The sequence below is a fragment of the Dendrobates tinctorius genome, unplaced genomic scaffold (assembly GCF_039654945.1).
Source record: "Dendrobates tinctorius isolate UK_male_01 unplaced genomic scaffold, ASM3965494v1 ptg000177l, whole genome shotgun sequence".
Lineage (NCBI taxonomy): Eukaryota > Metazoa > Chordata > Amphibia > Anura > Dendrobatidae > Dendrobates > Dendrobates tinctorius.
This window is the reverse complement of record NW_027361844.1, coordinates 9,319,188-9,335,718: the sequence shown is the minus strand read 5'-3', so window position 1 is coordinate 9,335,718 and position 16,531 is coordinate 9,319,188. Positions and strand designations below refer to the sequence as shown.

At 44.4% G+C, this 16,531-nt stretch overlaps 1 protein-coding gene across 6 annotated transcripts in view; it reads left to right on the top strand.

Moving 5' to 3' along the window:
- Positions 1-16,531, top strand: part of LOC141054264 (thioredoxin domain-containing protein 6-like) — a 198,963-nt gene that overhangs the window by 80,492 nt on the left and 101,940 nt on the right. For all 6 annotated transcript variants that reach the window (XM_073551531.1, XM_073551535.1, XM_073551532.1 and 3 more), the window contains 2 exons: positions 12,188-12,291; positions 16,289-16,360. In XM_073551531.1, coding sequence (XP_073407632.1) covers positions 12,188-12,291; positions 16,289-16,360 — 176 coding nt within the window. The remainder of the gene's footprint in view (positions 1-12,187; positions 12,292-16,288; positions 16,361-16,531) is intronic.

Sequence of the window (16,531 nt, the reverse complement as noted above, 5' to 3'; positions counted from 1 at the left end):
TTTACGCCGTGGGACTGAACGCCAGACAGGTATGGTATATTGTTGTTTTTTATTTTTAATTTATTACAGGAGATCGAGGGCATTGTTTGGATTAGCAGAACAGTAAAGATGGCAAAACTGTGTGGTCTTTCATTTCATAAAAATACTATTTTCTGCCTGTGTGTGTGTTTATTTAACCCTTTACAAACTTTATTATTAATAATGGAGAGATGTCTTATTGACACCTCTCCATTACTAATCAAGGCTTAATGTCACCTTACAATACAAAGGTCACATTAACCCCCTATTATCCCATATGCCACAGCTACAGGGCAGTGGGAAGGGAAAGGCTAAGTGCCGGAATTGGCGCCTTTTCTCAGGTGGCTGGGGGCAGATGTTTTTAGCCGGGGGTGGCAATGACCATTGTTGTGAGTTCATTTTCCCCTTCACCGTCGATGTCTGATGAACTCCCTCTTCTGGTGAAGGAAGGTAGTGAGGCTGATTACCAAACACCTGATCTGGTAGATGATGACTGGGTAACAGGAAATTCTGACTGGATATAAGGCAGCCGATGCCCTTCTGAGTCGCTGGTGATTTCTCTGCTGGATTCTGGGAGACCAGTCTGATTCCTGCTTCCCAAAGATAAGTTTTTGCTCTGCTATTGAACTTATTAGTTTTGTTTTGTTTACCTTGTTTTTTGGAGTTCAGCCATCCCCGGTCGGGGGTGTGCTGAGTTCCATTTTTGTCTCTGATCAGTTTGTCTCTTTGCTCTGTCTTCAGAATTTACCTGAGTGCTGATATAGTCTTTTTGAAGTCCTAGCAACTTCAGGGCCTGTTTTTCCTATCAGATGGTTGGGACATTTTTTGGTAGGGTTTTTTACGGATTGCAGACAGCAGCTTTTCTATCCTGTCCTTTTTAGTTAGCTTGGGCCCCATCGTTTGCTCAACCTATCTTTCTATCTGTGTTAGTGTTTTCATCTTGCTTCACCGTCATATGTTGGGGGCTGCCTATTGCTTTGGGGTCTGCTCTGGGGCAGTTTAGATTTCCCCTTTCTTTCTTTAGGCCTATTTAGTTCTCCGGCTGTGATCGAGGGGTCTAGGGCATCGTAGGAACCCCCCACGGCTACTGTTAGTTGTTGTGGATAGGATCAGTGGTCTGCAATCCGATAGCTACCAACCTCTCTGGTTTTCTGGACTTAGCTTGTATTTTTGTTTTTTCCTCCTTCGGTGACTCATTCATAACAGACCATGGTCCCTTTCTATGCTATTAATATCTGCCCTCAGTCACTGGCTTTCCCTCTCTGGTGCAGAAAATTGCGTGGGAGCCCACGTCATTTTTTTCCGTGAAAACATTATTTTATTAAATAGATACAGGTCACAAATTTTATACACACATACTACTAACAGTTTTAGTCACTGACATCTATAAATCTAACTGTTCTGCATGGGTTTAATGTATGTAAACCACGTCTCCTATATTGTCTGCTTCTGCAATGATTTTACAGAAGCCGACAAATGAATTATCGGCTATTCTGCTATCTATCTCTCTATGAAATATAAAGATATATATTTATATGTGTGTCAATGACATATATATATATATAGTAGGGATTTGCTCTGGTAGGTAATGGCAGGGCTGCAGTAACGAGGCAACACACAGGCTTACAACTGATACATTCAAGTCTGACAACTCGGGTCCTGGCTGCAAGTCTTCCACCTCTCCAGCCAATACTTCTATGGGAGAATTCTTCCCCTCCTCCACTGAAGGGAAGGTTACCCCTACCGCCAGCACTTCTTCCTCCGGGCCACCAGGTTCATGCCCCACTTCTGGAGAATGCAACCTGGTTGCCTCTGGTGCCGGCAGTTGCTCCGTGGGTGGGACAACAGACGGCCACAGCGCAGAAAACAAAGGAAAGTCTCTTCCAATTATCACCTCATAATGCAAATTAGTCACAACCCCCACCTCTTGGCACCGCCTCCCCGCTGGCGTGCTGATCACCACTAGTGTGGTGGGATAGTCTTTTAAGTCCCCATGTATACGCAACACCCCAATTTTCCGACCCGTATACTCACTGGTTTGTATCCATCTGGCTCGTACCAGAGTTGCAAGACTCCCTGAGTCCAATAGGGCCACAGCCGGGGTGCCCTCCACTTCAACCCGACACAAATGTTCCATATTGGGATCTTTCGGGGTGCCCATTGCATACATCAGTTCGGCATAGTGCGACTGGCCATACCCAAAGTTTGTGTCCAAGGGCTCAGCCAGGTGGGGGCAATCAGCTCTCATATGACCTGGTTCCTGGCACCCCCAGCAGATTATGGGGCTCCTTACTTCCCCAGATAAGTCCTGAGCGGCCTTCCTGGGCTCCGCTCGCCGAACCAGGGGTGGAGACTTAGGGAACCTTCCTGTTACCTTTCGGGGAGTCCCTCCCTGTAGCTCTTTGGTAGCCCCATACCTTTCTATGAGGTCTATCATCTGCATGGCATTAGTAGGGGATGCCTGTCCGACCCATGTCTGGAGGGAGTGGGGCAAAGCCCTCCAAAACTTATCAGTCACTATGCGGTCCAGCATGGCCATGGGGGACAACACTTCAGTCTGCAACCACTTTTATAACAGGTGCATCAGGTCGTAATACTGGAACCGAGCCGGCTTGGAGGGGGTAAACTCCCACTGGTGTTCCCGCTGGGCCCAAACTAACACATTTACCCCAAGATGTGCCAGTATCTCACCCTTGACGATCGTGTAGTCCGCCCTTTGCTCAGTGGGTAGGTCCTGATACACTTTCAAAGGTCCTGGGGCCAGAAACGGAACAATGATTTCTGCCCAATGGTCTCGGGGTAGCTTCTCCCTTTCAGCGACTCCTTCGAACATCTCCAGTTACGCCTCCACATCGTCCGATTTCTCCATTTTGGGAATTGCTGTACGAACCGCTTTCCGGACATCATGGATTCCCCGGTTGGTTCCTTTTGTATGTGCTGTTGTGATATGCTGTATCAACAGCTGATTGGTTTCCTGCTGCTGCTGCAGTAGCATGGCCTCCTGCTGCCGCTGTGTAGCCTGCTGCTGTTGCATGGCCTCCTGCTGCTGCTGCATAGTTTGCTGCTGCTGTGTAGCCTGCTGCTGCATAGCCTGCTGCTGCTGTCGCATGGCCTCCTGCTGCTGCTGCGTCGCCTGCTGCTGCTGTCGCATGGCCTCCATGAGCGCTTTTACCGTGGCCTCCATTTCTGGAAAGTTCCCCGCCTGGGTCTGTGCCACTCGTTTCACCCAGGACATAGGCTGGGGTACAGATCAAAATAAGCAAAAAACAGCCTGGCCTCACTGCGTTTGCCTGCATTCAGTCCACCAATTGTAGGGATTCGCTCTGATAGGTAATGGCAGGGCTGCAGTAACGAGGCAACACACAGGCTTAAAGTCCAATTTCAGTGGTTTAATGTCACGTTAATGTCAAAAGTGAAACAGCCAATCAGAGCGATCGTAGGCACGTGGGGGCGAAGCCACACCCCCTGGGGTTAACTTTAAAGGGTCCTCTGTGTGCGGGTCGGGTGACCTTTCAGTGACCCCGGCCACCCGACCCGCAGGAGGGCTTTAAAGTCATGACGCCACATAGGCGTCACTGGTCATAATGGCACCGCTTTTCATGACGCCTATGTGGCGTCATTGGTCGGGAAGGGGTGAAGAGGTGAATCCTATCACCCCCTCTCCTTTGCACCGGAATTGCATCTATAATCCTAAACCTGAATTCTTTTTACGCCTCTGTTCAGTAAAATGTTTGGAAACTGGCAGATCAAGTCTCTTTTTCCTAATGGTATGCCGGTGATTATTTTTTTGTGTCTTAAAATCACATGGTGTTTCACCAACATACCATAGGTTACAGGGACACTGAAGAAGATATATGGCGTGATCTGAATTATATGTAAGGTATTGTTTTATTGTGTAAACCTTTTGTGTATCAGAGTGAAGTGCACAATTAACACATGATAAACATGGAAAACAACCTTTTTTATCACATGACGTCAGCGCCAATCACTTATGCTGCGCAGACTCACAGCCTGACCTGCGATGAACTGTCATTTTCCCACGCACAAGAGTTCACCTCGGGTCAGGCTGGGAGGCTGCGCTGACGTCACCGATACTGCCGCCAGCAGCTTCTCATTCATTCCTCAGCTCCCGGTTGTAAACTATATATCCCTCAGATATGGTTTACGCCGTGGGACTGAACGCCAGACAGGTATGGTATATTGTTGTTTTTTATTTTTAATTTATTACAGGAGATCGAGGGCATTGTTTGGATTAGCAGAACAGTAAAGATGGCAAAACTGTGTGGTCTTTCATTTCATAAAAATACTATTTTCTGCCTGTGTGTGTGTTTATTTAACCCTTTACAAACTTTATTATTAATAATGGAGAGGTGTCTTATTGACACCTCTCCATTACTAATCAAGGTTTAATGTCACCTTACAATACAAAGGTCACATTAACCCCCTATTATCCCATATGCCACAGCTACAGGGCAGTGGGAAGAGAAAGGCTAAGTGCCGGAATTGGCGCCTTTTCTCAGGTGGCTGGGGGCAGATGTTTTTAGCCGGGGGGGGCAATGACCATTGTTGTGAGTTCATTTTCCCCTTCACCGTCGATGTCTGATGAACTCCCTCTTCTGGTGAAGGAAGGTAGTGAGGCTGATTACCAAACACCTGATCTGGTAAATGATGACTGGGTAACAGGAAATTCTGACTGGATATAAGGCAGCCAATGCCCTTCTGAGTCGCTGGTGATTTCTCTGCTGGATTCTGGGAGACCAGTCTGATTCCTGCTTCCCAAAGATAAGTTTTTGCTCTGCTATTGAACTTATTAGTTTTGTTTTGTTTACCTTGTTTTTTGGAGTTCAGCCATCCCCGGTCGGGGGTGTGCTGAGTTCCATTTTTGTCTCTGATCAGTTTGTCTCTTTGCTCTGTCTTCAGAATTTACCTGAGTGCTGATATAGTCTTTTTGAAGTCCTAGCGACTTCAGGGCCTGTTTTTCCTATCAGACGGTTGGGACATTTTTTGGTAGGGTTTTTTACGGATTGCAGACAGCAGCTTTTCTATCCTGTCCTTTTTAGTTAGCTTGGGCCCCATCGTTTGCTCAACCTATCTTTCTATCTGTGTTAGTGTTTTCATCTTGCTTCACCGTCATATGTTGGGGGCTGCCTATTGCTTTGGGGTCTGCTCTGGGGCAGTTTAGATTTCCCCTTTCTTTCTTTAGGCCTATTTAGTTCTCCGGCTGTGATCGAGGGGTCTAGGGCATCGTAGGAACCCCCCACGGCTACTGTTAGTTGTTGTGGATAGGATCAGTGGTCTGCAATCCGATAGCTACCAACCTCTCCGGTTTTCTGGACTTAGCTTGTATTTTTGTTTTTTCCTCCTTCGGTGACTCATTCATAACAGACCATGGTCCCTTTCTATGCTATTAATATCTGCCCTCAGTCACTGGCTTTCCCTCTCTGGTGCAGAAAATTGCGTGGGAGCCCATGTCATTTTTTTCCGTGAAAACATTATTTTATTAAATAGATACAGGTCACAAATTTTATACACACATACTACTAACAGTTTTAGTCACTGACATCTATAAATCTAACTGTTCTGCATGGGTTTAATGTATGTAAACCACGTCTCCTATATTGTCTGCTTCTGCAATGATTTTACAGAAGCCGACAAATGAATTATCGGCTATTCTGCTATCTATCTCTATGAAATATAAAGATATATATTTATATGTGTGTCAATGACATATATATATATATATATATATATATATATATATAGTAGGGATTTGCTCTGGTAGGTAATGGCAGGGCTGCAGTAACGAGGCAACACACAGGCTTAAAGTCCACTTTCAGTGGTTTAATGTCACGTTGCAAACAGCAGGGTAGCAGAAAATAAGGAAAAACATAAATATACTCCAGCTTGGAGAACCACTGGTCCCAGACTCATCCCTTGCACGGGACGGGCTTAACTAAGTGGCTGCCAGGTCCTGCGGCATCCGCCAGGTGCCATTCCCAGGGTTGTTGAGAGTCTTGCTGCTATAGTCCTGCAGCACGGGGATTCTGTATACAAGTTCAGGCTAAGTCCAGCCAAGTTCCTGTAACTTCCAGACACACACCATGTGCCAAACACCAACCTCCATTACATAGCCCATAACCCCTCCCACAAGTGAAGTAGACATCACATGGGCTGATCATGTGACCATGACATCATCGCAGGTCCTGTCTTTAGGGAAAAACTCGGCCAAATATTAATCTGCTGGGAGAAATGTATCTCCCATCCAGTAAAACCCCCTTTACTGTACCACAATATATATTACACCTATTCTAAGTGTATATATCTATTCTATTGTAAGCTGTCAGTGTGATTTTACTGTACCTCCCACATGAATTGCCGGCTTTTAAAAGGACACTGGTGTGTACAGTATTTCTCGTAAGTCACACTGATGGTCCGTGTGGTCTGCGAGTTTTTCTCGCACATATAGACTTGCATTGGCGAGTCTCGGCCGATATACACTGGGTGCAGAATTATTAGGCAAATGAGTATTTTGATCACATCATCCTTTTTATACATGTTGTCCTACTCCAAGCTGTATAGGCTTGAAAGCCAACTGCCAATTATGTAAATCAGGTGATTTTCATCTCTGTAATGAGGAGGGGTGTGGTTTAATGACATCAAAACCCTATATAAGGTGTGCTTAATTATTAGGCAACTTCCTTTCCTTTGGCAAAATTCGTCAGAAGAGAGATTTGACGGACTCTGAAAAGTCAAAAATTGTGAGATGTCTTGCAGAGGGATGCAGCAGTCTTGAAAATGCCAAACTTTTGAAGCGTGATCACCGAACAATCAAGCGTTTCATGGCAAATATCTAACAGGGTGGCAAGAAGCGTGTTGATAAAAAAGGCGCAAAATAACTGCCCACGAATTGAGGAAAATCAAGCGTGAAGCTGCCAAGATGCCATTTGACACCAGTTTTGCCACATTTCAGAGCTGCAACTGTTACTGGAGTATCAAAAAGCTCAAGGTGTGCCATACTCAGGGACATGGCCAAGGTAAGGAAGGCTGAAAAACCACCACCTTTCAACAAGAAACTGTCACGATCCATGCTGGATTGTGACAGATAAAAGCACATGTAACCTTTTTTTTCCTTTAAGCTGTTTGCTTAAACTTAGTTTTGCCCCCGGTGGCCATTAGAGTCATTACACAGTAGTGTCTTTAGTTCTAATTTTGCCCCCGGTGGTGGCTAGTATTATTACACGGGAATCACTAGCAGGTATGATTGCTCTTGCTCTTGTCTATGAGGGTATGTGCACACATAGTTTTTTGTCTCTGCGGATTTTGTAGAGAAAACCGCAGGTAAATCCTGCGGTTTATCTGCGGTTTATCTGCGGTTTTGCCTGCGGTTTTTCCCTGCAGTTTTACACCTCATAATGGATGAGGTGTAAAACTGCAGCGTTTCTGCACCAAACAATTGACATGCTGCGTTTTGAAAACCGCAGCAAAACCGCGCGGAAAAAAACGCAGCATGTGCACAGCTTTTTTTTTATTTCCATAGAAAATAAAGGTACTGTACAACGCAGCAGAATCTGCTGCGTTTCTGCAGAGCCAAAACCGCTGCGGAAACGCAGCAGAAACCGCAAAGTGTGCACATACCCTAAAGGAGAGTCAGGTGGTCTCACTCACTGTTGGTGATATTGGCCATTTCCAACCATCCTTAGTGGTGGAAGGAGCTAGAGAGGAGTTCCTTGCAGCTCAGTCAGAGTTCTGGTGGTGAAGGAGCAACAGTGAGGAAAAAACATTGGTGAAGTAGCAGCTATTCAGGAGGAAAGCTGCACTCAGGTGCTGGACTCTGTTGCTGGGAGCAATAGCAACAGAGCAAAGCTAAGTGGTTTTTCCTTGGTTGTAACTTTCCTTATGTGTGTTTTAGTGCAGTGGTGGGATTAGTTTCTGCAACGTCCAATTCATTAGAAACGGATAGGTGCAGGGCGAGCTAGGGTTTTTAGGTATCCTGCTCGTCGCCAGGTGCGGAACCTGCCTAGGGACCGTCAGGAGTGTAGAGACACTGACTCAGGGAAGTGCAGGAGGTCTCCACGTCCCCGTTCCCTATTGCAGAGCCCTCCATTGTATCCGTTTCCCTGGTGTTTCCCTTAACTCTGTAATTTCACCCTGCTGGAGGCGGTGTATCAAGATACACGTGCAACTATTGAAATTCGCCTGCAGGAGGTGGTGTATCCGGCTGCACATTTCATTGTTTAAATTCGCCCTGCTGGAGGCAGTGTATCCAGGGTCACGGGTGTCATAGAAATTTGCCCTGCTGGAGGCGGAGTATCCAGTCATCCGTGTCCTCACAGAAACATAAGATAAAACGTCAAGACTGGGCCAAGAAATATCTTAAGACTGATTTTTCTAAGGTTTTATGGACTGATGAAATGAGAGCGACTCTTGATTGGCCAGATGGATGGGCCCGAGGCTGGATCAGTAAAGGGCAGGGAGCTCCACTCCAACTCAGATGCCAGCAAGGTGGAGGTGGGGTACTGGAATGGGCTGGTATCATCAAAGATGAACTTGTGGGACCTTTTCGGGTTGAAGATAGAGTGAAGCTCAACTCGCAGACCTACTGGCAGTTTCTGGAAGACACCTTCTTCAAGCAGCGGTACAGGAAGAAGTCAGTATCGTTCAAGAAAAACATGATTTTCATGCAGGACAATGCTCCATCACATGCATCCAAATACTCCACAGCGTGGCTGCCCAGTAAAGGTCTAAAAGAAGAAAAAATAATGACATAGGCCCCTTGTTCACCTGATCTGAACCCCATAGAGAACCTGTGGTCCCTCATAAAATGTGAGATCTACAGGGAGGGAAAACAGTACACCTCTCCGAACAGTGTCTGGGAGGCTGTGGTGGCTGCGGCACACAATGTTGATCGTAAACAGATCAAGCAACTGACAGAATCTATGGATGGCAGGCTTTTGAGTGTCATTGTAAAGAAAGGTGGCTATATTGGTCACTGGTTTTTTTTGTTTTGTTTTTGAATGTCAGAAATGTTTATTTCTACATTTTGTGTTGTTATATTGGTTTACCTGGTGAAAATAAACAAGTGAGATTGGTATATATTTGGTTTTTATTAAGTTGCCTAATAATTCTGCACAGTAATAGTTACCTGGACAAACAGATATCCTCCTAAGATTGCCAACTCTAAAAAACAACCCACTCCAACTTCCAAAAATATTAAGCTTTGATATCTATGAGTCTTTTGGGTTGATTGAGAACATAGTTGTTATTCAATAATAAAAAAAATCCTCTCAAATACAACTTGCCTAATAATTCTGCACATGGTGTACGGTGCAAATCGCAGCATGCTGCGATTTCACTCGCACGTGTAATACGACCGAGAAAAAATACGGTGATGGGAGCTGGCCCATAGATTAACATTGGTCCGAGTGCTATGCGATTTTTTTCTCGCATAGCACTCGTCCGCATTCCTCTCCATTGTGACTCCAGCCTAAGGCTATGTTCCCTCGAGAAGTATTTAGTGAGATTTTTATGCTGTATATGTTTTTAAAAAAAATATAAGTACGGTAAGTACCAAAGGCTCATGGAGGGATTGTAGCCGATTGTCTAGCACGAGCAGTGCAATTCCTATGCAATCTTTGATAGATCATGTGAGTAACACTCAAGTGCTCCGATGCACTAACCAGAAATAAAATAATGCTATACATAATAAAGCAGGGGTGGGAAATTAATTTTCCTAAGGGGCCACATGACAGACTGTGACTATTGTGGAGGCCAAAGCAATAGGATGAAATTAATTCTCAATATTAATATTAACATATTAATTATAGTTATTTTTATATTAATTGTATGACATAATATTGAGCAGAAATAAGTAGGCTGACATCACCCTATATGCAGTATGACCCACCACGTAGCCCCCTACATACAATATGAGGCCCCATACAGCCCCCTCAATCAGCCACCAAAGCAATCAACTGATGTGTTTAACTTAATGGCATCTTCAATGCTTTTCCTCCCTCTTTTGGACATTCAGGGATTCATCAGGGAATTCCATCAATCAGGACAAGAAAAAGAGACCATAAGCTATACTGCAATGAGGATAACAGCTTACAGGCCCAGGCAATATGCCACCACATAGCCCCCTACATACAATATGAGTCCAAACACAGCCTACTTATTTACAGTATGAGCCCCACATAGTCCTGTACATACAGTATGAATCCATGCATAGCTCCCTAGATACTGTATATAGAATGCTCTATGAGCCTCCCACAGCTCCCTAGATACAGTATGAGCCCACATATGGCTTCCTATATTCAGTATGATCCCGACATAGCTCCCTAGATACATTTTGAGCCCTCAAATAGCTCCCCATATACAGTATGAGCATCCATATAGCCTCCTATTTATTATATGAGCCCCATATAGCCCTCCTATATACAGCATGAGTCCATATATAGCTAACTATATACAGTATGAGCCCTCAGATAGGGTCCTATATACAGTACAAGTTCTCAAAAAGGACTAATTTACAGTATGAGCCCCCACATAACTTCCTATATACAGTATGAACTCCTTCACATAGCAACCTATATACAGTATGAGCCCTCACATAGCCCCTATATATAGGCACGCATCCCGTACAGATATTAATTAAAAAAAAACACAAACTCACCTTTGTTCCAGTCTGCAGTTGCCCTGCTCCGATCCACGAGGCTCCACTTGTACTTGTGGCAACTACATGGTGGCATGCGCCGGCTGATGACACTACGCATTGGCACGTCACAGCTGAGGTAATGGGAGCTCCTCTGGAACTGCGCTGCCATCCTGTATCATCATCAGCGGATCGGCGCACAAACCATTATAATGAGGGTTATCTGGCCTTGGGTTCTCCGGAGCCACAGACCCTGGGTTGCAGCCCAGATTGCCATCATTATAATCTGCCAATGATAACTTTACTCCAACACTTTGGTTTTGTGGCATTTTCTTCAAGCGATGCTCCTCTCTTTACAGCTACTGTCTGTGTATATATTTTTCATGATGGGTTTAAATATTATTATTTATCTGATGTGTCAGACCACTGCCATGCCTACCTGGATGGGCCCCTGGGAGGAGGAAGAGGAGGAGCCACTCATTATGGAAGATATATAAAGCATTGTTGTGCTATCTGTGCATCATGGTTGTTTTTTTTAGCCTTGAAAAATGCCAGATATGGCTGAAACGTTGCCCTGTCGTATTGCTGTGGCCTGTTTCTAATATTATGGAATAAAGATTTAATTTTTTAGACAGATTTGCATTTTTGTACCTCGGTTTCCTTGGACTTTTGAAATACCCCAACATCATCTGCCAGAGAAGAAGCATTAGATGGCTGGCTGGTCTCCACGGGTTTAACAAAGTATTGTTTAATGTAAATTTTGGGAGTCTTTCTTACTAAATACCCCTGCAGATTCACCAGGTGTAGATCCTCACACAGCACGCACTGATCATGGGGTCAGCTTACTGCAGAGAGAGACTAGAGCTCTCCAACAAGATGGAACAAAGAGGAATCATCCTGTTACATTTATCTGTTGGAGATCTGGACTCGCTCTGTTTGGGGTTGTGAGGCTGAGGCCTGACACCAGTGCCCTAAGTATGGATGCATGACTATCTGGTTAAATTGAATTTGATCTTCTGTGCCGCTATACTCTTTTTTTTCATTTGTGGGGTCAGCTTGTCAGGGTCCCTCTTCTAACAATAGATGATTGTGCCAATCCAGAAACCTTAGGCCAGGTTCAGATTGCGTTAGGGCAGTCCGTTCAACGTATGTGTTAAACGGACTGCGCTAGCGCAACTGCCTTTTTTGGATCGCGTTATGCGATCGCGCTAGCGCAGATGCTCCATCTGCGCTAGCAGTGATGGACCCTCGAACGCTGCAGACCGCGTCCGAGGGTCCATCACAGAATGACAGCACATCACTAACGCATGCCGATTAGGACATGCATTATTGATGGGCCGCTTTATGGCAGTCTATGGCAGCGTTAATGGATGCGTTACATCGCGTTAATGCCACGTTGTAGCGCAATCCGTTAGACGGACTGCCTTAACGCAGTGTGAACCCAGCCTAACTGTGACAGACGTCTGAGCTCCTGTTCTCAGTGTGTGATATTTCTACTTATCAGTGTTTTATTCTTAGTGGTGGATGTTTATCAGGCCTGGTGCGGACCCTGCAAAACAACTGTGAGCATGTTCCGAAAAATCAAAAATGAACTAGGGGATGACCTCCTGCAGTTTGCTGTGGTAAGAACAACAACATAAGATGGATTTAATGCATGTAATCTGGGAAAACATACGAGTCTAACAAACATTGTAATAAATGTTAGTAAGAGAAAGTGGCAACTTCATTGGTGGAAAAAAAGACGCAAAGACCCACATGAAAAACAATGGGGCAGATTTAGTATTGCTCTCTAGTGTGTAGAGATGATGCACCAAATCTGTCACAGTTGTGGATGCTGTCTATTAGGGCTCATACCCATTTGCGAGAAAAAAAGGTCCGATTTCTGGACTGAAAAAATGGACGAGTGCTATGCGAGTGTCATGCGAGTACAATGCAATTATTCTCACATAGCATCCGTATGACATGCGTATGCAATGCGTTTTTTTCTCTGCAACTATTTTTCAACAGTCATTTACAGGACCCTTAACAGTGTTGTATGACACGGAATGGTAATGTATCTTTAAAAAAACGGATGGAAAACGGATTGTCCGTATTTCGTCCGTTTTTTTCTCGCACCCATTGACTTGCATTGGCGAGTCTCATCTGAAAATCGCAGCAAATAGCAGCATGCTGCGATTTTTTTCTCAGTCTGATTTCGACTGAGAAAAAACCCACAAATGAGATGTCACCTATTGAATAACATTGGTCCGAGTGCAATCCGATTTTTTATCGGATTGCAGTCGTCCATATTTCTCGCCAGTGAGTATGAGCCCTTAGGCAGAGGTCACACTTGCAACTGCAATGCGAGGAACTTGCGCGAGTCTCTGGCATAAATACCCGGTCCCGAGTGCCAGCAGCAGTGCCGGGTATTGATGCGAGTTTCTCGCATTGCAGTTGCAAGTGTGACCACGGCCTTAGATTTGCTTCATCGGTGGTACATGTATGAATTTCTTGCCTTTTAATACCACTACTTGGGTGGTATACCTTATATCTTGCTCCTAAAAGTAGTGCATGTGGCAAGGCTCCTTAAAGGGTTGTTATAAACTTTTAAGATGCTACTTCCAATAGGTGGCATTGTCGGAAGAGACAATTTGTATAAGTAATACATTTGGCACATCTGACAGCTACACAAAGTCATTATGGCTATGTTCACACGTTGCGGTTTTTTTTTCTGCAGTCAAAACCTACTCCTTTGGCAGTAAGACATTTGCTACAAAAAAAGCCAGTTTTTCTTATTTTTGGTGCTTTTTTTCCTGCGTTTTTGTCAGGATACATTTGTCTCTTGTGCATGCTGATAAAGTTTAGCGGATAACAAAAAATCTGTTTCTAAGTCATCAGGTTTTTTTTACCAAAAACCCAGCAAAAATTGATACCTGTGTTTTTGAAGCATTCTTTGCTTTCAATGGGTGAAAAATGCTGAAAGAAGTGACATGCTGCATTTTGCAATAACCAAGGTATTCTCAAAATACTGAAGAGAAAAAAAAAAACAAGCAGTGTGCATGAGATGTCTGAAATCTCATAGACTTTGCTGGTTCTGTAAAACAGCTGAAAATTTGCATAAAAAAGCAACATGTGAACATAGCCTTACTTTTGCCTATCAATAAGCCAACATCTGTTTTTTTTTTACATTTTTACTTTTACTTATCAATAAGCTTACATCTGTTCTTTTTAGCACATTTAAACGGAATCTGTCAGTAGAATCAAAGCTCCTAAGACATCTATATGGGCATGTAGGTCATAGGAAGGTGAATGAAATTATATCTTGACATTTGAGATCTGATGTCTTATTCCAGAGAAATCCATGTTTTTCTGATGTGTAAATGAGCTGGTAATATCTAAGGGCCGGACATAGATCTCACTGAGAATCTGCCTCCAGAGATTATCTAATATATAAAGCTCAAAGTGTGTATGTATGTGTGTATGTATGTATGTGTGTGTGTGTGTGTGTGTGTGTGTGTGTGTGTGTGTGTGTGTGTGTGTGTGTGTGTGTGTGTATGTCCGGGATAGGCATCCGCACCGTCGCAGCTACAGCCACAAAATTTGGCACAGTCACACGTCTGGACCCCGAGAGCGTCCTAAGCTATGTTGTGAGGCGAAATTTTAACCTGCGCGTTCCAATTCACCAAACAATTTTGCCCCTATCTACATACTGGGGGAAAAAGTGTGTGCGCGTCAAGCCCCGCCCCTCATTGTGATGTCATAATGCCCCTATTTGCATACTGGGGAAGCAGTGTGTGTGCATCAAGCCCCGCCCCTCATTATGATGTCACAATGGTTGCCATGGCGACGATGATGTCATCAAAGGTTGCAAGCCCTGCCGCCGCTCATTATGATGTCATAATGGTTGACTATGGAATGGAGGATGTGTGATGAGTATATGGGCACCGGACTATGGGATGGAGGATATGTATGATGGGTATATGGGAACGGGACTATGGGATGGAGGATGTGTGATGGGTATATGGGCACTGGACTATGGGATGGAGGATATGTATGACGGGTATATGGGCACGGGACTATGGGATGGCGGATATGTATATGGGCACGGGACTATGGGATGGAGGATGTGTGATGGGTATATGGGCACTGGACTATAGGATGGAGGATATGTATGACAGGTATATGGGCACGGGACTATGGGATGGCGGATAGTATGATGGGTATATGGGCACGGGACTATGGGATGGAGGATATGTATGATGGGTATATGAGCATGGGACTATGAGATGAAGGATGTGTGATGGGTATATGGGCACTCGACTATGGGATGGCGAATATGTATGATGGGTATATGGGCATGGGACTATGGGATGAAGGATGTGTGATGGGCATATGGGCATGGGACGCATGGGACTATGGGATGGAGGATGTGTGATGGGTATATGGGCACTCGACTATGGGATGGAGGATATGTATGATGGGTATATGGGCACTCGAATATGGGATGGATGATATGTATGATGGGTATATGGGCACGGAACTATGGGATGGAGGATATGTATGATGGGTGTATGGGCATGGGACTATGGGATAGAGGATGTGTGATGGGTATATGGGCATGGGACTATGGGATGGAGGATATGTATGATGGGTATATGGGAACGGGACTATGGGATGGAGGATGTGTGATGGGTATATGGGCATGGGACTATGGGATGGAGGATGTGTGATGGGTATATGGGCATGGGACTATGGGATGGAGGATGTGTGATGGGTATATGGGCATGGGACTATGGGATGGAGGATGTGTGATGGGTATTTGGGCACGGGACTATGGGATGGAGGATGTGTGATGGGTATATGGGCACGGGACTATGGGATGGAGGATAATTATAATTTGTTATAACTAACCACAGTTAGTTACTATGCCCGGGCAGCGCCGGGCTCTTCAGCTAGTTCTAAATAAAAGTGGGCATTACCAGAGTGTGTGATGGCCGCTCTCTGCTCTTCTGATCTCACTGCAGAGCTGTGTGTGATTATACCTGACACATCTGCAGGTTCCTCTCAGCTTCTGCTTTCTGCTCACAGGCAGCCAGTGTTTCAATACAGCAAGATATGAGAGCTGCAGCCGCTAATGTTTTTTGCTATGAGACAAAGTTAAGTTCTACTGCTCTGTGCTCATTACATGTCTCACACTGGTAACTTCCCCTTTAATTTATAAGCTGTGGAGGCAGATTCTTAGGGAGATCTATGTCCGACCCATAGATCTTAACAGCCTATTTACATATTAAAAAATTTAATTTCTCTGGAATAAGACTTAAGATTACAGATATCGTGGTATCCTTTTATTCAGTTTCCTATGACCTACATATGAAGGGTTGATCCTAAGGACAGGTTCCCTTTAATTAGAAAATGTGCATAATATGATTTGTGCTAGAGATTTCGTGCAACTGCAGTAGTGATTGTACATTGTAGCAGACCAAATAACCCAGCTAGATGTATCCTTGATTTCCAAACTCTGTTGTATATGTGTATATGTGATTTACTACTTACAGAGTTATGTGCTGTGTCCAATAATTTGCTGACATCTTTGTGTTAGAATTTAGCTTTTTGTAATTATTATTGTATTCTGTTGATTAGGCTGAAGCTGACAGCATTGATGCCCTTGAGAAATACAGAGGGAAATGTGAACCTACCTTTCTTTTCTTTGCTGTAAGTTATTTGTGTAGTTCTGCCATTCCAATCAATTGGCCCACTCTACTAGTCACATAAATCTCTGTACTTAATTTCTAGATTTGCACTCCATCTTTTTTTTCTGGTCAGCCTACAAAACTAGCGTTAACAGAAGCGTGAAAACAGTCTGGGAACTTTGCTTGAGTGGGT